The sequence below is a fragment of the Carya illinoinensis genome, chromosome 7 (genome assembly GCF_018687715.1).
Source record: "Carya illinoinensis cultivar Pawnee chromosome 7, C.illinoinensisPawnee_v1, whole genome shotgun sequence".
In the NCBI taxonomy this organism is placed as follows: domain Eukaryota; kingdom Viridiplantae; phylum Streptophyta; class Magnoliopsida; order Fagales; family Juglandaceae; genus Carya; species Carya illinoinensis.
The window spans coordinates 41,451,516-41,475,540 of record NC_056758.1 but is presented as its reverse complement, the minus strand read 5'-3'; the positions used below and the strand labels follow the sequence as shown (position 1 = coordinate 41,475,540).

The window sequence follows — 24,025 nt, the reverse complement described above, 5'->3', positions numbered from 1 at the left end:
GTAGGTACTTCATGAAAATCACCAATAGATTCGCATACAACCAATAGGAACTTCATGTAGGCACTCTTTCCTCCATCTCCGTCATTCGATATTATCTTTTCGATGGTGGATTTCTAGAGCTTATCTTTTCGGTTCAATTTTGACATTATGTGTTGGGTTGGCCGATGGATCGGCGATTAGGTTCTAAAATTTCGCATATATTTGATTAGGGATTTGAGGATTGAAATTTTGTGGGGCTTTCACCACCATCATTCTTGAAGCTTTCACCAATCGCGATTATCCAAATCCGATCATGATTTGATGCTGGGCCATTAATAGAATTCCAAATTCCTTGGATGTTCTTTTTCAGATTTTCAAGGACATATCTAGGATTTACTCAAGAATTAATAGATGATTAAATTCATGTTTTTGATGGTTAATCTTTGTTAAGGGTTATCCGATTTTATGTGCTTTTGCTCAAGCATCGGTGGGATTGTAAATTCAGGGAATCAATGATCAAGGTTTTTTAATCTTAGTCATGGGTTCTTTGTGATTTTGGTCTATGCTCATATTCATGCTATTCAAGAAATTTCGATTTTTTTGAAATTGGTAGAGCAGAGTATGCTTATCTGGGATTTAAAAGATTGGGATCTTCTAATTTGGATCTTGGTTGAAGGTAGAGTCATTTGATTTTGGATGCTCCCCATGGATTGCTTGTTTCATTTTTTTTCCTATTTTTGTTTATGGTATGGTGATTAAGATTGCTAGGAAAGATGCAGAGACAATGGAACAATTGGATTTTTACAAACTCCATGGAGATCCTTCAAACAGCAACAGTATGTGCATCTTTTTGCTTAAAGGTAGATGCCACATAAACCCATGTTGGTTTGCTCATGGTAAAATGCCACACGAAACCACTAGTCCCAGTTTTGCAAAGCAATCCCATGCATTACTGCAAATCATCCCAGGAAGAGGCCTTAATACCAAACATCCAAGTATACACTGGTTTTGAGGAACGGAGGAAATACCTATGAATGTCATCATCGTCGTCGTCGGAGCTGGAACTGTGTTGGTCACGGGCATGAAACTAACTTTGTGGTGTGGGATCGTTGGGAGAGAAAGGGGATGTACTGAAGCCTGAATAACAGAGGCGATGGAAGAGAGTGCCTACGTCAAGTACACATTGGGTGTATGTAAGTTTATTGGTGATTTTTATGAAATGCCTACGTGGCATGTTATTATTGGTCTGCTGTAAATATGCATTTTATAGCCGACTGGCCCATAGCTTTTCTCTTTTTCTATACTGATCTTGTGTTTTGAGGAGAGGAAAAAAAAAAAACAAAAAAAAAAAAACAAAACAAAACAAAACAAACAAACAAACCAAAACAAAACAAAAGAAAAACAAAAGACAAAAACCGTGTCCCGTATGTGCCTCCGACATGAAATCCAAATAGCAAATGCAATCCTCGAAAGGGAAATGAAATAATCAAATGATGAAATCGAAAAAATATGGTATCTCGTGTAAAATTCGATGTAAACAATATATCATACAATAAATATAAAGACTGGTATGGTTTAATTATAAGATATAAATAATTATATATATTTAATTAATATTTATTATATATATATTAATTTGTAAGTTTTAAATAAGAAGTTTGTTTCAACCACACCGCGCCCCCAACACCCAATTTTCTTCCTTTATTTGCGATTTGTTAAGTAAAATTTAAATTTAAAGCATGGGATGAAAAAATCTGAAGGGAGTCCTCGGGTCCTCCTCATTTTTGGGAACTAAAAAGAACAGGCAGGTCCAAGAATTAAGGATGAAAACCTATTCCAAGTTTCAGCGTAAAAATAGCAATTCACACGCCTGAACATAGGCAACAAAAATTAACCTTTAGTTTCTGATCTGGACAGGAAAATGCAACTAGACAACTGGTAGCTGTAAGGATGCGGGCAGCATATTAAAATGCAACTAGAAATAATGTGGTAAACCAGTCAACCAGGGATAGGGATAGCTGAACCCATTTAAATGATTGACAAGACGCCATAGTTTTACAACATCAACGATGTACATGGTATAGAATGTGGGGAACCAAATGCCAGAACCACCCTCAAAATATATTTACCTATTCTCAAAACTTGCCTGACTACTCACAAACAAGACCTCTGCTAACATACTCCGTCTTCTTCCTGTCAAATAATTAAAAACAAAAGGCACTTGAGATTTTAAGAACTACTACCGTGTTAAGACACAAAAAAACTACAATATGGTCTCTGTTCTTTTGCCAGTTATATGAAACTGAAAATCATATCTCCGAGAAGCTGATAATAAACATATCTTTGCAACTATAAGCAACAGAACCTAGAAACGGATGTAATTCTCCTATAAGCACACGAACCTTACATGGAATGGCCCCTAAGATTTTCTGGACTTCGTATGCAGGCACAAATAGATGCACTTGCCAATATTAAAAGACTAGATACCAATGGCATGCATGCCGCCAGCTTATCCAAGAAGGTAACTAACTAATAGTGAATGGGAAACTTAAAAAAAGATCATAATTGGAAAGTAAACATAATGAATATTACAAATAGACACAAAATAGACACGGGGGATCAATTTGATAGCTTCTGGTATACATGAAGGCTCAAAAGTAAATTCCATTGTTTCAGGGTGCCTCCTGATGAAAGATTCAGGATGCATGAACAGAAACAAAGGTACTGTAAAAAACAAGAGCCAACAAATTCAAGATGGAACAATTATGGGATGCTTAGAAGAAATACATTTTTTTTGTGTTGAAAGTACTTACCAAGAAAAGGAAGAGTCCAAAGCCACTGATTCTCAATTGGACTTGAGGCTGGACTTGAGTATTTTCAACTCCTCCCCTTGTCGCTAAAGGCATCATTCCCAGTTAAACAAAATCAGTAAAAATACGTATATCCTATTAAAAAGCAAAATTCCCATGCATTACTTAAAAGGAGTATATTCAATCAGCTTGAAACCTTATACAACTGTTTCCAACAGAAGTCTGATCGTTCTTGAAGTAAGCACCATTCCATGGCCATATCATATTCAATTGTGTTAGGCTGAGAACAATGTGAAGTAGATACAGCCTCTCTCTGAGAAATAAAACCACACCCAAACACATCAATGAGGGGGATCAAAAAAAAAAAATATAACCGCTGAGTCAAAGTTTTGTATGTCCATGAATGTGTGTTTGTGAGTGCCCGGGAGAGAGGGAGACAGAAACAGAGAGAGGGGGAGAGAGATAGAGAGTAAAAACTTGTACCATTTCCCTTGGCATCTGATATCTAAGTTTATCAATAGCAAAATGGCCAAAAAAAGTTGGTTTCTTCTCAGGGAAGCAAGGAGTTCCGGTACTTCCAACAAGAGGCCTGCAAATTATTTAGACGGGCCGGGGCCAGAACTCAATGAGTAAGCAGTCTCTATGCATAACAAGCTAGGTTCAGATACAAAAAATGTGATCCAGAGTACATGGAGACAGTAACAACACTTTCTAGGGCAAGATTCGAGGATTATTTGCACAATATTTAATAACAAATACAAGACATTTGATTAATATAGAGCATGGAAAATGCTTGGGCTACAAACCATTACACCACATGGGCATACAAAAGGGCGCGCACACTTCAGTCTTTTTTTATTTAGGGTTGGGTAGTCGATCATCCCTTGGAATGGATGACTGGGTACCCCAGCTTGTTGAAGCATTGGGTCTCCCTGGAAGAAGACCCGGTGAAAAGAGACCCATAGTAGCTGTGGTACGAGACCTCCAGCCAGGGAGACCAGAGTAGCCATTACTCGGTGAAAAGAGACCCATGGCTGCAGATCTCCACAGTGGTCAGCGATCCACCCTAGTGGGTGGCCAGCCCTCACCCCAAAAGGTGGGGGTGAAAGAGAGAGAGAGAGAAGGGGGGGGGGGGGTGGTAATTGGCACCCAAGGGTGATTGGGAGTCCCAGCAAACTCACAAAAAAGAAACTGATACAGCACTTCCACATCAGTGTTCATGTCATCTAAACTTGAACCACTTTAAGATTATTGGGCACGGGTGAAGTGAAAGAGAAAGCATACAGGGCAAGCATTCTATTAGGCAAGGAAAGATTAATCTATTTTGCAAATAGTACAGCAGGCGAGGAGCTCAAATGTCTTTCAATAATGGAAAAATGATCTTCAAATTCCAAACAAACTGAAATTTCATTAGAACCACCACCAACAACAGTTGTAGTGTATGGTGAATCCGAGAAATAAAGTTGATGGAAACCAGGCTACCAAGATTTTTTTTTTTTTTTTTTTTTTTAAACAGCTGGGACATATGGGCACCACGGGAAGGAATGATCAATAAAGATTCTAGAAAACCAGAACTTTAAAAGATGACCTAACCAAGATGGGTTCCATATTAAAAGTGAAAAACTTTTATTATCTCTTTTCTTTTCTTGTTATGCCTTAAATTAGCAGAAGAAGAAACTGGCTGTAAGCTATCTGTTCTGAGTCAGTACAAGCATACCCCTCAAGGAAGAAATGGTTCAAATTGCAACATGTTTTAAATGGCCTATCCAGTGACTCGGATTTTCAACGTCTCACACTGGTACCATATACAAGATGGCTTAGCTAATATCATATCCAGATTGATCACACACACAGGTAGCAAAGCAGCCTGCAGACGGGGGCGACACAATAAGCAGCCACACCACACAAAAAAATGATAGCTGGTCAAGAAGTGCATTCATAACAACATGATGAGAGGTTACTGAGAACAAGACCTGAGTAACCAACACGAGAAAGTTGGCACCACGAATGCCGGTCATACAGGAGATAGTAAGTCTTCCCAAGTATTGGCAGGAAAAGTGTAACACCCAGACCCAGAGTGATGTTATTATTATTATTATTATTATTATTACTAATTTATTGTTATTTTTATCAGATATGTTTTGAGGTAGTAATTTGTTTTGAATAGGATTTCTCCACTGTTAAACCATACATCTCTTTTATTTTTCTGTTTGGTTTCCAGAGTGAGTATTTTTCTTATATGAAACTAATTTTCAATTCAAACACTTCAAAACTCTTATCCTCTCGGTGTTTCTTTCCTCGTGGGAGTAGTTTTCCAAATTCTAGTTGAATTCAAACCCCTCCAGATTACCCACGGCATCTCCCTCTCTCTCATCTATAAAAATCCCATGGGACCCTTAGATTTAAACACAAGAAAATCCTGTAGAGCACATAGAGAAACTTACTCGCGCAGCCCTTCAACCAAACAGTCTCCACTGTCGATTACACAGAGGAGGTCAGAGCACTTTTCCGACTGCCCAGAACCACCGGCCAGGCACCCACTGCCACCTCATGCCTTTTCCGGTAAGCCCACGTCGAAAACTTTCTTCCTCCTCTCTCGGTTATTCTCGGCTAGGCAGTTCTCTCTCTAACTCTCTCACTCTTTCTCTCTCTTGCTTCTCATCCTTCCCAGATTACTCAGTGGTATCGCCAACCACTCCCAAACACCCTTGAGCCACCGTCGCCTCAGCTTCCTCTCAGTGAGCATCGCACAACCTTTGTTTTTCTTTTTCCTTGTTTAGTTGATACACGATGTGAGCCACTCCCGTAAGCTATTTCCTTCCTTTTAATCGTTTTGTTTCAGACTTCCCAAAAAGCCCCTTCAATGCTTCCATAATCACATATATGCCCTTTGACCATTAGCCTATACCCTCCTGGACCAGATTCTTTATATTATAATGGCCTTTGGGCTTTAAGCCATTCGACCAAGTGGTTTCCTTTTAAGGGTGTTGGGCCTAGTTTTTTTTAATAAACCTATTAGACTTGGTTTTATCTGGACTTGTTTATTTTGGGTGGGCTGGTTTTGCTATATTTCAGAAACTGTTGGAATGTTTTAAGTGGACTGTTTTCTTTAATTGAGCCTTGGGCCTTCTTTTTTTAAAAAAAGATTTTAAGCATATTTTAAAGTATTCTTTTATATTGTTTCAGCCTATTACTTTAGTTAATATTCCAATTAACCTTTAATTAGATTTTTTATAAAATTATTAAGTTATATGTTTACACAGAATATTAAGTATTATGATATGAGTGTTGGAATAATATTATTTTATGTAATCTTCGTATGATTGAATATTTAATAAATTATCTCTATATATGATTTTAAGTATTTAGAATACTACATGTTTTTCTAGAAAAGTTAGTAACGATTAGTGCCTCATATAGGTTACGAGCTACGACGTGAGATTTTGGAAGCAGCGCTAAGAGGTAATTACTATGATCATACAATTGCATGTGTACTGTAATTTTCTAATGGTATATGAAAATATGATGTTTGTCTACGCTACACTACGAGCTAAGTCAAGATTAGATTCCTTTCACGATCTTTGATGAATTATGACATTAAACTTGTATGAATGAATTTGTTGTTTGATAGAGTGAATGATTCTAAAATCACATAGAAGCCATGAAATGTTCATGTAGTAATTTAGGTCAAGTATGTCATGTAATAAAATAGTCAGATTATGTATGCCATATTCATGTAGTACCTAGATCATGTATGCCATGTTCATGTAGTGATTAAATCTTATATGCCATGTAATATCATGAAGTATTTAGATCAAGTATGTTAGGTAAAGTTCACATAGAACTCATATCATGTTTGCCATGAAATGTTTATGTTTAGATCATATTATGCCATGTACAAGAATATGCCATGTTATGCTATGTCATTTACAAGTATATGCCATGCTAGAAAAGTTCATGATATTAAGTAATTTCTCATGCATTAAGAAAGATAAAATGTTTAAGGGTGACACGGACCTAAGCGTGTTCACCACAAGCTATGTTAGGATGGTGCCATGGACCTAAGCATGGTTCACCATATGTTAAGTGAAACACAAACCTAAGTGTGTTTCATTTCAATTTATGTTAAGAATGAAACGGACCTAAGCGTGTTCATCACAAGTTATGTTAAGGATGATATGGACAGGTCCGTGTTCATCACAAGTTATGTTAAGGATGACACGGACCTAAGTGTGTTCATCTCAAGTTATGTTAAGGGTGACACGGACCTAAGCGTGTTCACTACAAGTTATGTTATGCGATGCCACGGACTCAAGCATGGTTCACCTTATGTTAAGTGAAACACGAACTCAAGCGTGTTTCACTCCATGTTATGACAAGTTATGGGATACCACGAACTCAAGCGTGGTTCACCATGTAATAAGTGAAAGACAAGATAAACAAGTAATTTATGCATTCATGTTTATATGCTCGCCATGATTATGTATATTTCCACTCATGTTGATGATGAATAGACATGCTATGAGAATCTGTGAATTATATGTTTGTTTGAAGAGTCTTTCAGAAATTAAGTCTTGTTAAGTTATGTTTTACGGTATGATGTACTATTTACTGAGTATTCGACTCATTTTTGTTTGTTTGTTCTTTGTTCTCTTCTACATTTAACTGTCACAGATGATGATTGTAAGGACGTAAAGCTGGAGGATCAGGAGTAGATCTTTTTTTTTTATATATATAAGTAAAAGATAGATATTGTTGATATGAATGAGATAGGCCAAAGCCATGTACACCGGAAGTATACAGAAAAAGACCTAAATACATTCTAACTATGCTGAATTAAAGACAAAAAATCATGAACGGTGTCCCCTTTTAGTACAACAGCAGAAAACCAAAGCATTAAAGTGTGGAGAAAAAAATTCTTCAGTTCCTCCCTTGTATGTTCCTTATCATCAAAACAACACACATTCCTTTCTGACCAAATACACCACATGATGCATAGCAGAATCATCTTCCATACCGCAGCCACTTGAGATCGACCTTGTAGCTTCCTCCAGCATCCCAACAGATCCACCACCCTTTTGGGCATCACCCAAGAAACATCCACCCTTCAAAAGGACCAGAAGTAGATCTAGTGCAAGGACTTAGTTTCTTTTATGATTTTTGGATAAAAAGTCACACGTAGGGTTAATTTATTTTGACGTTTTCAATTTTATGTTTTCAAAAACAGTTATGTTCAGTTTAATTAATGTTTTCAATAAATGAGGTATTTCAGGATATGAATCTCTTACCGGGCATCATGTTATGTACGTTAGTAACATCTCTATCCTACGGAAACGGGGTGTTACAAAAAGCTAGTCCTAGGGCCTTGGATTTATCCATTAGGTTCTCATTAAGGAAGAATAGAAAAACTAAAAGCAATATTAGTAGCATAAGGGTTTTCGTACATCATGCTTGACAAAGACATCATGTGAAAAAGGAAGATGGCGAAGTAGGATTCCTGTTGTTGACACCACTTAGTTGATATCATGCACTTATGGTTCATAGGAGTTGCACACATACCTCCCATTTGATATCCAAAGGCAGCCCTCGTCCAACTTTTTAACAACCATCTCTGCTGCCTCCCTTGTCTTGAATATAACAAAAGCTTGACCTACAACACCAACAACCAAAACCATCGTGATCGAGTCATGCAGAGTAATGACAACATCATTTCCTTTGTGCTTCAGGTTTACAAACAAAGCATATCATTTACTGATGACTTTCTACTATTTCGGTTGGAGGGTTGGGGGATCGTAACTTGAGGATCTTCAATAAGGCTTTATTGGGGAAGCGGCTTTGGAGATATCAATTGGAAGGAGAGTCGCTTTGGAGGGAGGTCATTGATCAGAAGTATGGAAGTGCTTGGCGGGGTTGGTGTTCCAATGAAGTTCCGGGAGTTTATGGTGTGGGATTTTGGAAGTTTAGTAGGACTGGGAGAGTTTTGCTAGTCATGTTAGTTATGCTGTTAGAGAGGGATCTAGGATCCAATTCTGGTTTGACATTTGGTGTGGTGATTGGGACCTCAATAGTCTGTTTCCGGCTATCTTCCAATTGGCTTCAGATCGGTTTGCTGCAGTTTCTGATTTGCTTTGCCGTTCTAATGGCTCGATTCAGTGGGATATTTGTTTAACTAGAGCTGTAAATGATTGGGTTATTGGCCAAGTTTCGGCTTTCTTCAGCTTTTTATACTCTCTGAGGCTTGGTGGTAACGATGAGGATGGGATGTTATGGAAATCTTAAGGGGTGTAAAAATTTTACTGTTCGTTCATACTATATGCGGTTGACTTTTCAGAATAGTCATCATTTTCCTTGGAAGCATATTTGGAGGTCTCACGTGCCTTCCAAAGTTGCTTTTTTCATTTGGACTGGCTCTCTTGGATTTTCTTTTCTTTTTTTTTTTTATAAGTAAAAATTGTATTCATCGAATGCAATAGGCGAAGCCTATGTGCGCAGGAAGTATACAAAAGAAACACCTAAATACATTCAACTACTAAAGCAACAAGGACAGAAACTCATGGACTGCCCCACCATTAAGAACAATAGCTGAAAACCAACTAAACAAGAAAAACATAAAAAATTTCCAGAGTTCTTCCATAACATGTTCCCTATTATTAAAACACCTCTCGGAAAAATTTTGACATTGGATAACTTAAGGAAGCAGGGTATTATATTTATGGATTGGTGTTTTATGTGTAAAAATAATGGGGAAACCATGGATCACTCTTGCTTTGTGAGGTGGCAAGGCCATTGTGGGATGGCATCTTTTCTAGAATCAGCTTGGCTAAGGCCGATGCCTTTGATAGTGGTTGATCTTCTTGCGTGTTGGAACGGGCTTCATGGTTGCTCTCAAGTGGATGCGGTTTGGAAGATGGTTCCTTTGTGTCTCATGTGGTACATTTGGATGGGAAGGAATGAGTGGTGTTTTAATGACAAGGAGCATACTTTGAAGCAACTCTGGAATTTCTTTGGACACTCTTTGCTGTTTTGGTTTTCTGCTTTAGTGACCAACGGAACTTCCATTCATGATTTTCTGATGTTGCTTTCTGTTACCTAGAATGTATTTAGGTGTTTTCTTTTGGATACTTCCTGTGTACATGGATTTTGCTTATACATTTGTTTCTAATAAAATTTCTTCTTACTTAAAAAAATAATAATAATAATAATAATAATAATAATAATAATAATGACTTTCATATCATCATCCTGGCAGTGTTCCAGAGAGGACGAGGAAGCAGAGGAGGAGAAGCAGAAGCAAGCAGGAGGAGGATAAAGAAAGACAGAATAAAAAAATTTAAAATAACAAAATAATTTAAAAAAATAATAATAATAATAACGAGGGCTTAAATTTGAGGACGTGGGCTTGATATTGACAACATTATTGAAGTAATAGGTGCTAATTTCATACCACAATGAGGACTTGAAATTGAAGTCCGCTGAATCATCTTTGCTCTGCAATTTTCCTTGAAGCCGTGCCAAACAATATCCTGGTAAAGGTTTGCTCATTCATTGATATGGAAAATTTTGAAGAAAACCACTATAATTTGTTTTGTGGAGATCATAATTGCAACCAGCAATAACATATTAAAAAAACAAAGCTCCAGAATAAAGAGTACCTCCACTTCTGCTGATGTATAAGCTGGATCCAAATTTTGAAGGAGAACCAGTGTTCCTAACTCATTAGCACTTTTCATTCTGTCTTCCCAAGGCTGGTGATATAATATGCAATTCATAGATTAGTCTGAACTGTCTCACTTTTAATGTCAGCATGCCCTACTTCAGATTCTAATGATACTATATACTGTTCTATGCTCCTCAACCAAGGGAGATATACAGAATTATAACTAAACTGAGATGCCAATAACCCATATGAATTTTACTGAGATTCACAAGCAAAACTAAGGTTGCCCTGTTTTCTTTGACGTAAAATAGTTTCTGATGCTGAAAAAATTTTCTAGGAAAACTACTGATTTTCCTGTATTTGGCCGGGACATTTTTATGGTACCAAAATTTATCAATTGGAGAGAATGTGTGGGTGTGTGAGTCAAAGAAGGGTTCTTCAAATTGCATCTAGAGTGGGACGGAGGAAGGGAGGGGATTTCTCTAGGTTGCAGCTACGGGGGGTGCATGCATTTGTGCAGGGTTGTGTGGGATAGGGGTTGTGCTGAGGCTGGCCTGGTTGGGGTTGGCATCAATTGGGGGTGTAACTGACAAGGGAAGGGGAGGTGGTTGTGGTCTCTATGGTGTAGGAGTTCAACCGAGGGAGTGTGAATAGATTATATCCAGAAAATGGTTTGTGGATTTAAATAATGTAATATTTTACGCTCAAAGGGGTGCTTTTTCCATGAACCCCGAAAATAACTTGCATGGACTAGCCTTTCTTGTCCACTCCGAGCTTTGAAAAATGCAGAAAACATTTTAAATAGAAAAAAGTGGAGACAAAGAACTTACAATAGCCCTGAACCATTTGCTTTTATCCTGTCAACATGTGAAACATAGGAAATTGTAAGAACTAAATCTCATCCAGAATAGAACTTTCACACACACAAAAAAAATAATGCATGCAATAAAATACATCCTTCGCAACAACCCAAAGAAAATCCAAGGCACTCTGAACTTATACTCCAAAAGGATCATTCAATGTTACAATTAAAGTCCCTTGAAATCATTATAAAGACAAGAACTTCCCCTTCCCAAGCAATGAGGAATCCCATTGACCACCTTCTTATACTCAATTCAGGGTATTAGAATCGAGAAATGATATTTGCAATCTTAGAGTGTGCAGCATCCGCATACTCTCTTTGAAAAAAGTGGATAAATCTAAGACCCACAAGGAAAAATTATTTTTTTAATGGTGGCCCTCACTTGTTTTCAAAGGGAGTACGCGAGGACGGCACACTCCAAGACTATATATAGCATTACCGCTTCTAGTTAGACTTGGCTGTAATATGATTTGTAACAAACTAAAGAAAGCCCAAGTCACATTTGGGCCTATACTCCAAAAGGATTAATTAATGTTATTAGAGCACCATGGAATCATTATAAAGGAACGAAATTCTCCCACCTAAGTGCAATTTGGGTTATTATCCTTTGACAAGTTAAAATGGCAAACAAAATCTTGTTGGATCCAAATTAGAATAAACTTATTCCTAAATTCCCCATCAATCAACATATTAAAAAAACCCATCAATTGAGATATTTAGTAAAAAAAAAAAAAAATTGATTGGCACTGGGAGTCCAGAAACAACATCCCAACTAATCTCGAGGGTGCACTAGCCCTCGGCAAGAAGTTTCCCGCAAGTGCACCTCAGGTAATTCAAGGGGAAAATTCCCAAGTCCATGGCCCATAGAGATTGTTTGCATCTAAGGGGATTTGAACCTTAGACTTGGGGGAACATACCCCCAAGCCCAAGGACTTTACCACTTGAGCCAACCCCTAGAGGTTAGATATTTAGTAAAAAATTTGAATCCATTTAACCTAGGATCACATGAAACAAATATAATATACTTTAGAAAGGTATACAACTTACGGCATCTGGTCTTCGAGTAATTTCCATTATCTGGTGATCAAATTTTTTGTCTTCGTCTGCAAACTGTCTGGGAGATGCTCGAGGCAACTTCCCATTAGAAAGTTTTGTGTTCTCATCAGGCTTCAACTTCTTGGAAGAGCCTTTTTCATCCACTTGAGAATCCTTTGCAAGTTTAAGTCTATATTTATATTCACAAGCAGTTACAACTGGCAACACCTTTGCATCTATTAGATCTGAGTCAACGGCTATCTTTTGCCCTCTCTTCTCGTTCTGATTCCCCAATACTTTAACAGGACCATCAAACTTTGCCTTCTTAGATGGCCTATCCTCCAGCTCACTACAATCCCGAGAAGATTTTCCTTTCTCACTTTTGACAAAATTCTTACCATCAAAAGGCTTTGTCTTCTCATCAAGCTTCAACTTCTTCAAAGGGCCATTTTCAACCCCTCGAGAATCCTTAACAAGTTTAAGCCTAGATTTATCCTCAAAATCAATTACAGTTCCTACACCCCTTGCATCATGACGACTCAAATCAACAGGTAACTTCCGCACACTCTTCTCTTTCTTATCACCAAATACTTTAACAGAACAATCCAACTTTGCCTTCTTAGACGGTCGATCATCCAATTCACCACAGTCGTGAATAGATTTTACTTTCTCCTCAATTCTGACACAAATTACATTCTCAGATGGCCTATCCTCCAATTCATTACAATCATGAGAAGATTTTAATTTCTCCTCATTTCTAACAAGATTCTTAACAACTCGACCTTCACCCTTGATAGGAAAATCTACAGACCTTAATGCAGACTTGTCTAAGGAAATGTTCTCCTGTCTATCATTAGTTTTAGAAATTTTTGACTCCACACGTATCCTGTAAGCAGGCTGCTCTCTAAGTGAAGATTTCTGTTTAACCAATGAAGTGTTTGTATCAGCATTTTCTTTCCATAGACTATTAATAGAAATTACATTACTTTTTTGAGTTGTGTGCTCTTTAGATGGGTTTTTCTTGAGAGGAAACTCTGTTTTATTACTTGCTACAGCATTTCCGAAAACTTCTTTCTTGGCTGAATCAAGTTCCAGTACAACATTGGGCTCCTGGGCCTCCACTCTGTTAAATATAAATTTCACTGCAATATTTTTAAATCCATGAACAAATAAGAAGCAATCGACCATTAGCACGAAAAAATAAAACACGAATTTGAAACCCTGGGGACTCCCAATGTAGGAAAAAAGCAAGCAAGCAAAGAAACAAATAATAAGCTTTTTTCCTTTTAATAAACAACAAGCAAAGAAGAAGTAATACCCTCAATCCCAGCAACTTCTTCCTCTATCTGATCCAGAACTCTACCATGCTTAACGTCAAAGGCACGGTAAAATATGAAGTCAGCAGTTTTAAGTTCTTCATCTGAAGGTTGTGGATTTCTACTGTCTTTTGAAGTACAAATAATATCACATTTTCCAGCAATTGCTTCCTGATTTATTGCATAAGATATTAGCAATTACTGATTCAGTTTAAATGAAACTTACTAGTCACCTCCAAAGGCACTAATATACTATTTCACATAAGTAGCTTCTATAAATTGTACTAAATGTAAAAAGAAAAAAAAAATAACATGTTCATAACTCAATAGTTTCTAATGATGAAAATATTGAAGTTCTTTTAGGTAGTTGGTAGTTCATAAGTGACAAAAAGTTGGAACATAAATTAACTTTAGCATAGGCATACAAAATCTAAAGCTATTAAAAAGTTATCCTAATAAAAAGTAACATTATGTTAACCTACAATTCAAAAATCCATGCATACTTCAAACAAAAAAGTAACATTATGTTAACCTACAATTCAAAAATCCATGCATACTTCAAACAAAAAACAAAAATGACTAATTTCTTAAAAAAACAATCTCCCCAGAAATCAAATTGGTCTTTAAATTAGCCTTTCCAGCATTACTTCCCAAAATAAAGATGAATTTCAAGTAAAAAACAAAATTTTCTAAAATAAATGTACATTACATTCTATACTGCCTGGAATTTTATTCTCCATCTAACATTACAAGTAGAACAACCAACTACATCATTGAAGCACCAAGATGATTAACTGGACAAACAGGAAAAAGAATCACAAGTGCAGAAAAATTATATCCAGAATTCAATTACCAAAGGATTAACATTTGCAAGGCCTACACCTTCTCCCGAAGCCAAAAACAACTCATTTTTTGCTGTGCCTTCAACCTCAAGATCAATTTCGTAAGGGCGGAAAAACCATAAAACCACCACTTCCTTTGTCTTGTCGGGATTCTCCCATATTTCTATGAGCTTACCAATATAAGGTCCAGGTCCATCATCATTGTGCAGATAAACTGTATCATACAGATCATACTCCATGCCGTCATAAGTAAAAGATTGATAAAACTGGACTTCTTTCTGTGTTTCACCTTCTCCTTTCTTTCCAACTCCTTGCTTTTTACCCCACTCGAATTCAAGGTGCTCGATTCCGTCTATTTCCACCATACTCTCATATGAGGCCTCTTTCCAAGCAGAGTGATAAAAATACCTGAGAAACAAGAATACATAATTGTAAAAAAAAATAACTTCTAATCCAATATCAAAATACATATGTAGCAACGACCAAACCTATTAAACCAAAAACAAAACCTACTCCAAATACCAAGACAGATACGTTTAGTCCCTTTTTTTATAAGTGCATTAAGTCCAAATTTTGCAAGCTTAACTCATTCCAAATCATCTGGATAGAAACACCAATGGTTTTCAATATATCTTAACTCCCGAAACGATGCCAAATTGCCCCAAGGCAAGTTTAATGTACTCACTTACAAAAAAATTAGTTTTCTTTCTTTCCCATCAAAGAGTTTGCAATGAACTGGATTCCAACAAAACATATAGGGCTCTTGCAAAGGAGTACATCTGCAAATACACTGCTTCTTTATTGGTCTACATTGTACACTATTACTTATATGTTGTGGGAGAAACTATGGAGACATGATAACTATGACACCAAAAGTAAAATAAGCAATCCCCACCCCTTATTTAATTGATGAAAATATTTCACCATGACCTTAAACTGCCATGCAATACCAAAAAAAAAAAAAAGTTCCAGTAAATTCTGGTGGATCAAACTGAAGACCTAGAAGATGTATAGTGAAAACCATAGTTCGGTATCCTAAAATGTTATAATCCGGAGGGTTAAAAATTTAACCAAATTAGCATCCAACGGTCCTAAAGCTTTTGGATCATTGGTTGAGTCTTTAACAATTGGTATCAAAGTAGGAACCACATCACAAGATCAAATCATGGAGGGAGCGACCTATAGGCTAGATAAAAATGTCTCAGTACTATATATGGGAATAGTGTTAACTCATTAAATATCAATAGATGAGTGAAGTCGCCAAAAAAATAAAGGTTATCACCGAATCAGTGTCAATAAAGTGGTCCGCCATGGACGTCAAATTGGAAAACGTGATAAAATATTATAATCAAGAGGGTTAAAACTTTAACTAGTATCCAACAGTCCTATAACTTTTGGATCGATGGTCGAGTCTTTAACAATAAATAAGTCATACTTGGGGAACAGATTTTCCTATAAAAAAAATTATTTGGAATTCCAGATGAAAACGAAGACATTTTTCCCGCAAAACTAATTGAAAATAGAAAACAAATAAATAAAAATAGTACAATAATTATTTAAAGAAATTAAGACAAACCGTACAGCGCTGATAAAAGAAACAATCCGGAAAATTTTCAGTGGAAAAAAACTCCGTCAAACAAAAGCGGTTTGAAAACCCTTGAATAGCGGAAGAACACCAATGAAAACATAAGAACACGAGGAGGCATTGGAGAGAGAAATAGGCGGGAAAACTTACAGTTTCGGAGAGTGAGCAAGAGTGCTAGTAAAGTTGTGCTGTCTATATTTCTTCTTCAACTTTCATTGAACCTGAAGAAAACCCTAGCGACGGCCAGCGCGAGTTCCGGGGTTTCTTTTTCTCTGTACAACAGGGAGAGTATTTTACCCGGGCCTCTCTCTCAATACCGCGTCTCTGAAATTCAAGTTCGATCTTGTAGGCTCTCAAGTCATTACTGCTTAACAAGTGTCGTAAATCTTGGCCACCCCAACTGCTCCTTCATGGCGTTAAGAACTGACGACGCCGTTTTGTCCGTTAGATCAAATACCAATCGGGGCGCGAGTACTAATAAATTTTCTAAATCGGAAATGATTTATGCAGTCGGGAAATGCAGTCGGCGTGCAGTCGGCTGTAAAAAAAAAATTAATACGAGACTTATATGAAAAAAAAATTATTTTTATAACTTTTTATAATTCATGTAGGTCCTCCTGAATATAAAACAATTTTTTTGTAATTTTTTTTTATTCATTTCGTACAGCCGACTGTACGCCGACTGTATTTCCCGACTGCACGTAGCAAAGCCCGTGTAGCTTTAGGGGATGTTAAAACGAGCTACTCCTAGCGATGAATTATAGAAAAATAATAATAATTTCTCAACATACAAAATGTATTTTTTACTGTTCAAAATTTAATAAAGATATATTAATTGTGGTATTTTGTCAAAAATTCAATCATTGATCTAAATGTTTTAAAATTATTAGATATTAATTTATTTAAACCTTTAATCTCAAGTTCAATTATAACATTCCATCACACTTCTGAATTTAATGTCCACAACGGCTCACTCTATCGACACTAATCCAATAAATCTATTATTGTTAAATGCTTCACTCATCTATTAGCATTCATTAATGACTTAACACCATGCATATATATATAATATCAAATAATTTTAAATCAATTTATTGATCACTGATTTGTGACTTGAACTAGTCACGTGGTTCTTGTTCTAATAATAATTGTTAAAGATCTAACTCTTGATGTAAAAGTTTTAAAACAGTTATATATTAATTTGATTAAGCTTTGTTTAATCCTCGTGATATTTATTATTGTAACACATATATATTGCCACCGTTAAATTACGAAGAGAAATACTTTTTACAGTCGACAGATGCAGTCGGTTGTAAAAAAAAATTTAATACGGGACCTACATGAAAAAAAAAATTATTTTTATAACTTTTTATAATTTATGTAGGTCCCCTTGAATATAAAAAAATTTTTTATAATTTTTTTTTATTCATTCCATACAACCGACTGCACGCCGACTACATCTGGCGACTGTATGTAGCAAAGTCCAATTACGAATTGACGTACGTGTGTACAATATGTTGTGCCAATTGGCTTAAGTACCGTGCACGTTGGCTTAGGTAATATTACAAAGCTTGTAGATTGAAAATGATTCTCCATTCGGATTTTTCTAAATTCATATATGAAATATAATAAATAATTTATTTTTTAAAAATTTTAAAATAATAATAATACTAAAAAATTAATATTCTACTAATATTCTATCCAATTTTCAATTTTCATCTTAACTCATCTCATATTAATTTACTATCCAAACGGCACATTAATTAATAATCTAAAATGATTTATAAATAGTAGTGAAAGAATAATAATAAAATATTAAATAATAATAATAAAATAATAAAAAGTATGAAAAATATAATAATAAAATATTAAATAGTAATTGAGCGGTTTCAAATCTCATATCACTCCATTACCCAAATATAACCATAATAATTTTGAAATTTTCCCAAAAAAATTTGTATGCTTTACGAGTTAGAAATATCACCTTTTCATAAACTTAAGCTAACATACTGATCATCATTTTTGAAAAACACATAATAATATTAACATTCACGAGTTTGACTCGATTAGAATTAAAATGATAAGTTTTCATTATATATATTAAAAAGGGTACTCCCATTGCAATCGCTTGTACATGTCGCTTTATGTTCCCTCCTGTCGTGGATTGCCATTTTGGCTTTTTGTTTTTTAGTTTTCTTCTTTTTAACATCATTTCAGAACTTGCCCCTTTCCTCATGATAGATCTTGTCCAAATCTATTTCAAAAAAATAAATGTTATATATCATCTCACATTATATATTTTATATATTAAAATATTTTATTTCATTTTATTATTATTAAGCTAATTAAATTATTTTATTTATCATCTATACACTACATATTTATTATAAAAAAATAAAAAAAAATTAAAATAAATATGGTGTATGAAGTGTGAAGATGACAAGAAGGATTTTCCTCTGAAATCACGTGCCCTTGCAAAACTCCCAAGACTCCTCTCCCAAACCCCTCCCTGACAGATCCCGTCCAGCACCAGTACCATTCTTGCATTTCTGAACAATTGTTACTCCCCTCTTCCTCACCACCTGAAAAATAAACACCAAAAGTTCTTAAAGCTGTGCTATTTTCTGCTAAATGCATCACTATATACATGCATGCAACAATGAAAAAAAAACAAAGATATTTCAGTTAGGACAAACATAAATAATTGAACTTCGCAAAGAGGGGAAAAAAAACAGATCATGAGCTGTTAATGGACTTTGCGAACCTCAATACACCCTAGAAAAATATAATTGTTGTACTCAACAATGATACAGAAGGAGAATAGTGCTAATTGCATTACGGGTCTAGAAGAATGTTAAAGTAAGTTAGTTATTGCTGAGAAAATCCCATTTTTATTGTTGATATGGAAGTTAATATTTCCAAGTCCAAACTTCAGAGCCCTAATCGCATCCAAATCGTGCAGAAAATCGATATAACTGATCGGCCATTATCACCTTCATAAAGGACATCGTCTGCGTGAAAATCCTCAACTTTGCTCTTGATGTTAAACCAATTCCTGACCAATGTCCTGGACTATGAAAGCTTTACCAAATGATACAGAGTTAGGAATCTCATTACCCCATAAAAGGGAGAAAAGCGTACAAATTGAGATAAGTGGCATTTCTTAAACCTTGCTTTTTTTTCTAACTCCAATATCTCATTGTCATACAAACTTCTTACGATAATTAAGATTTACATAAGCTAATTTCCATTCGTTCTTCGACTGTATAAAGAAATTTCATAGCAAAAAAAATGAACCAAGACCATATAGAAAAATCAAATCTCAGGAACAAAAGCGAAACACCCCCCTCCGTTCGAATGAATTAAAATAAAATACAAGAGAAAAAAAAAACCGATTTAATCCCAAAATAATGGGAAAAAACTAATTGAGTTGCAAGAATATAATCGAACGAATCGGCAGGCAATACATTATGTTTCCTCAAGTAATGGAGAGAAGGAAACAATGGATAGAATAAAGAAAATCTCAGTTTCTCGACATTTTATCTTTTGGGCTTCCAAACATTTTAATGGAAATGGTTTAAAAACAATATTAGAGAAAAGTACGAGACAAAGCTATGTGAGAAGGCAATATTCCCTCTGCCTGTTTCCATTATCTTGCAAAAAATATATATACAATGAAAATGAATTGAATAATAAAAGCATGTGGTTTGGTGGTAGACATAAATGGCATAAGGTGGCAGACACAATTAGCTAAAAGGAGATTCCAATGCTTTCCATCACATTCCATTATTCGGTGGTTGTAAACGTGGGGTGTCTAATGCATGAGTGGCTGCATGTGATAATTTCAGGGTGTCCAATGCATGAGTGGCTGCATGTGATAATTCCAATACCCTCCCACAAGATGGAGAGTAAACATTGATTACTCCCATCTTGGACAGGAGTCGAGTAAACGCAGGAGATTGCAACGGCTTAGTGAGTAGGTCTGTAACTTGAGAATGTGAAGGCACATGAACTATTCGGACCTGTCCCTCAGTCACTTTGTCTCAGACTAGATGGCAATCTAGTTCGATGTGTTTCGTCCGTTCATGAAAAATGGGATTCGCAGCTATGTGAATGGCTGCTAAATTGTCACAGAACAATGTGGCAGGTCCAGAAATATTAACATGCAAATCGGCAAGAAGGTACTTTAGCCAAGTTAGCTCGCACTCCACCGATGCCATTGACCTGTACTCAGATTCCGCAAACAATCTAGAGACGGTAGTTTGTTTTTTTGATTTCCATGAAACCAGGGATTTTTCTATGAATACACAGAATCCAGTAGTTGACCGTCTTGTATCTGGGCAATCCGCCCAACTTGCATCTGAATAGGCTGTGAGATTTAGTTGTGAATCAACGGGAAAAAATAGTCCCTGACCTGGTGTCCCTTTCAAATATCGTAGAATCTTGAGAATTGCATTGTAGTGAGGAATCCTCGGTGTCTCCATAAACTGACTTAATAGGTGTACACTATGAGTGAGATCTGGTCTTGTGTGCGCGAGATATAGAAGTTTGCCGATAAGTTGACGATACAGTGTAGGATCATTGAAGATGTCACCCTCGTCCCTTCTGAGTTTTAGATTTGGCTCCATGGGCAACAGAGATGGCTTGGAGGCCAGCATACCTGTTTCGGCCAGTATGTCAAGTGCATATTTGCGCTGGCATAGTTGAATTCCTTTCTTTGTACGACCAACTTTCATCCCAAGGAAGTATTTAAGACTCCCAAGGTCTTTGATTCTGAATTTAGACTCCAAAAACTGCTTCACTGTGGCATTTGATGTTGCATCGGAACTCAATAAGACGATGTCATCTACATAGACCAATAATGCCATAAATGAGGTGGAGGTTGTCTTGGTGAATAAGCTGTAATCGACCTTGGATTGTACAAAGCCAAATTCAACCAGAGAGGCAGTAAGCTTCGCATTCCATTGTTGTGAAGCTTGTCGTAAACCATAGATAGTTTTCTTCAATTGGCAGACTTTGTTTGTCTTGGCAGCAGGATGTCCTTATCACCCAGCCAGTCCGTATTTCATTCAGCCTGGGGAGAATGCCTCATCTCCATTAGTCCCTGAGTTACTCACCACTGAAAACTATATTACCTGGTCTCGCTCCATGCGCAGAGCTCTAAACATAAAAAATAAGCTCGGTTTCCTCGAGAGTAAGATTTCCAAACCTCTGGATTCAGATCCTTTGTTCCTCCCATGGGAAAGATGCAATGACATGATCATTGCATGGCTTCAAAATTCTGTTGGTCCAGATCTTCGACCCGCGATTGCCCATGCCGAGACAGCAGCAGAGGTATGGAATGATCTCCGTGAGCGCTTCTCTATAAAGAACGCTCCTCACATTTTCCAACTCACGAAGGCCGTGTCTTCCTTAACTCAAGATACTGATTCTGTGAGCATTTATTACAATAAGCTCAAAGGGTATTGGGATGAACTCGAGGTATACGAGCCCATGCCTCTGTGTACCTGTGGATCTGTCAAGACTCTCATGGAATATCATCATTGTCACAAGGTCATGCAGTTCTTAATGGGACTTCAGGATTCCTATGATGCTATCCGTGCTCAAATACTTTTGTCTGATCCACTTCCATCATTAAATCGTGTTTTCTCTCTCATTCAACAAGAAGAGAGACGTCGGCAACTCCATTATGCACCAACACCAGCACCAACTGCGATGGTCACATGAGGACCAGATCCAAGGCTTTCGTCGTCCTCACGCAAGGAACGTTTATATTGCTCTCACTGCAACCTTTCAGGACATTCCCTTGAGCGCTGTTTCAAAGCTAATCCCAACATTCCAGTTTGCTCTCACTGCCGTATACCAGGCCATACCAAAGATAAATGTTATCGGTTGAATGGTTATCCTTCAAGCCACAAAAATGGCCCCAAGTCCAAATACATTGCTAATATTGTTTCTCTTGAGCATGAGCAAAATCATAATGGCTCGCCCATTACTCAAGAACAGTATAGCAAGTTTCTTGCCTTACTCCAACCATCTTCATCCTCCACCATTGACAACACACCTGCAGCTGTAAACCAGGCGCAGCTTCTCCACTCCCCCACCATGTCTGGTAACAGTTCCTATTTCTTAACACACAACAGCACAAGCACCTCATCCCCACAGTGGATTCTCGACACTGGGGCAACAGACCACATGGTCTGCAGTCCCAATTTTTTTACACACAATATGACTCGTGTTAGTCACTCAGTTAAACTTCCCAATGGTACAACCACGATTGCCACTCATCTCGGTGACATACATTTTTCTCCTCATTTGATTTTCAAACATGTATTGTGTGTTCCAGCATTTTCCTTTAACCTTGTTTTGGCCAAGTCTTTAACTACAAATTCCAATTGTTGCTTACTTTTCTTCTCCAATTCATGCTATATACAGGACCTTTCAACTTTGTTGACGACTGGGAAGGGTGAGATGCATGATGGATTATACTACTTACAGCCCGAACCGCCTCCTCCCACTACTCTTCACAATTTTTTTTCTACCTTATTTCATTCCAAAAGTGTCAACACTGCTATTATTACAAAACATGATGAATTTACTTTGTGGCATTTTCGGCTTGGACATAGCTCCATGACACAAACTGTTTTAAATGATATTGGTAAAAGTGATGTTCATTTTTCGACTAAAGCCAGTCCATGTAATATATGTCCACTTGCCAAACAGCATAGACTACCCTTTCCACAATCAGAAAACAATGTCATGAACCCTTTTGATCTCATCTCAGTTGATATATGGGGTCCCAATTCTATTCAAGCATACGATGGTTCCAAGTATTTTTTAACTATAGTTGATCAATTTACTAGATGTACTTGGCTCTATCTTTTAAAATCCAAAGCTGAAGCACGCCCCTGTCTCCAAAATTTTTGTTCCCTCATTAACAACCAATTTGCTTCCAAAATTAAGGTAATCCGAAGTGATAATGGTCCCGAGTTTTCTATGCTAGATTTTTATCACCCAAGAGGCATCATTCATCAACTCACTTGTGTAGCCACACCCCAACAAAATGCTTTGGTCGAAAGAAAACATCAACATATTTTAAATGTTGCAAGAGCACTAAAATTTCAGTCTGGTCTTCCCACAAAATATTGGAATGATTTTGTCTTAACAGCAACTTATTTGATTAACTGAACCCCAACTGCCATTCTCAACTACAGATCCCCTTTTGAGGATTTATACAACAAAAAAACCTCCTACTTTCATCTACGTGTTTTTGGATCCCTATGTTTTGCTTCAACTCTATCCCAAACTCGGTCCAAGTTTGATCCTTGTGCCCGCCGATGTTTATTCTTAGGCTACCCCCATGGCATAAAAGGCTACAAACTCCTTGATTTAAACACCCATCAAATTTTTATTTCTCGTGATGTCGTTTTTCATGAGGATACCTTTCCCCTCAAAACCATTCCTACCACATCCAATTCCACTCAACCCATTCTTCTCGATTCACAACCTCTCCACATAGATACAGACTCCACCCAACATGTTCCCCCTTACGTCCAGCCCTCTCTTTCTCATACTACACCACTTCCTGCCTCTACAGAGCCACTTCACTCAGACGTACATATATCCAATAACTCACTCTCACCCAATAACCCAAGCCCACCTGTTAACCCAAACACCACCAACCCAACTCCACGACGCTCAACTCGAACCAGACATGCACCAGCTTACCTACGTGATTTTCATTGCCCTCACATCACTGCATCTAACTTGACTCAGTCCGCATCTCAGTTGACCGGCTCCTCTCAACATTTCCAGGTTTGTTTTCCTCTGTCTAACTCCATTTCTTATAATTTACTTTCCCCTCAATTCAAAGCTTTCACTGTCTCTATTTCTTCCCAAACCGAGCCAACCTCTTATACCCAAGCCATCAAAGAACCTG

General features: G+C 36.9%; 2 protein-coding genes across 8 annotated transcripts; one reads left to right on the top strand and one right to left on the bottom strand.

Moving 5' to 3' along the window:
* Positions 1-516: 516 nt before the first annotated feature.
* LOC122315583 (protein ANTI-SILENCING 1-like) lies at positions 517-16,455 on the bottom strand. Of its 7 annotated transcripts, none has more exons than XR_006244064.1 (14): positions 16,237-16,454; positions 14,513-14,909; positions 13,662-13,830; positions 12,356-13,485; positions 11,277-11,303; positions 10,442-10,534; positions 10,234-10,312; positions 8,349-8,439; positions 3,273-3,378; positions 2,986-3,102; positions 2,793-2,875; positions 2,572-2,663; positions 2,109-2,172; positions 517-1,146 (listed from the first exon to the last, which is right to left on the bottom strand). XR_006244064.1 is itself a non-coding variant. In XM_043131580.1 (12 exons), the coding sequence occupies exons 2-11, from the start codon at positions 14,864-14,866 to the stop codon at positions 2,825-2,827; spliced, it is 2,217 nt and encodes a 738-aa protein (XP_042987514.1). In that variant the 5' UTR covers positions 14,867-14,909; positions 16,237-16,454; the 3' UTR covers positions 1,797-2,172; positions 2,793-2,824. The 7 variants fall into 7 exon arrangements, 1 of the variants encoding a protein (XP_042987514.1); XR_006244061.1 differs by lacking the exon at positions 2,572-2,663 and having other exon boundaries at positions 529-931; positions 1,008-1,146; XR_006244060.1 differs by lacking the exon at positions 2,572-2,663 and having other exon boundaries at positions 525-1,146.
* A 4,779-nt stretch (positions 16,456-21,234) lies between these two features.
* LOC122316411 lies at positions 21,235-22,556 on the top strand. The gene is made up of 3 exons (XM_043132928.1): positions 21,235-21,685; positions 21,884-22,198; positions 22,522-22,556. The coding sequence occupies exons 1-3, from the start codon at positions 21,235-21,237 to the stop codon at positions 22,554-22,556; spliced, it is 801 nt and encodes a 266-aa protein (XP_042988862.1).
* Positions 22,557-24,025: the final 1,469 nt, after the last annotated feature.

Excerpts from the sequence above, each read along its gene's own strand:
- LOC122315583 (XM_043131580.1), bottom strand. The coding sequence starts at position 14,866 with ATGGTGGAAATAGACGGAATCGAGCACCTTGAATTCGAGTGGGGTAAA. Across the intron at positions 13,486-13,661 it reads AGAAGTTGCTGGGATTGAGG|TGAAATTTATATTTAACAGA; the intron begins GTATTACTTCTT and ends AAAATATTGCAG. Across the intron at positions 11,304-12,355 it reads TTACTCGAAGACCAGATGCC|GATAAAAGCAAATGGTTCAG; the intron begins GTAAGTTGTATA and ends ACATGTTGACAG.
- LOC122316411 (XM_043132928.1), top strand. The coding sequence starts at position 21,235 with ATGCGCAGAGCTCTAAACATAAAAAATAAGCTCGGTTTCCTCGAGAGT. Across the intron at positions 21,686-21,883 it reads GGATTCCTATGATGCTATCC|GACATTCCCTTGAGCGCTGT; the intron begins GTGCTCAAATAC and ends GCAACCTTTCAG. Across the intron at positions 22,199-22,521 it reads CCACTCCCCCACCATGTCTG|GACCTTTCAACTTTGTTGAC; the intron begins GTAACAGTTCCT and ends TGCTATATACAG.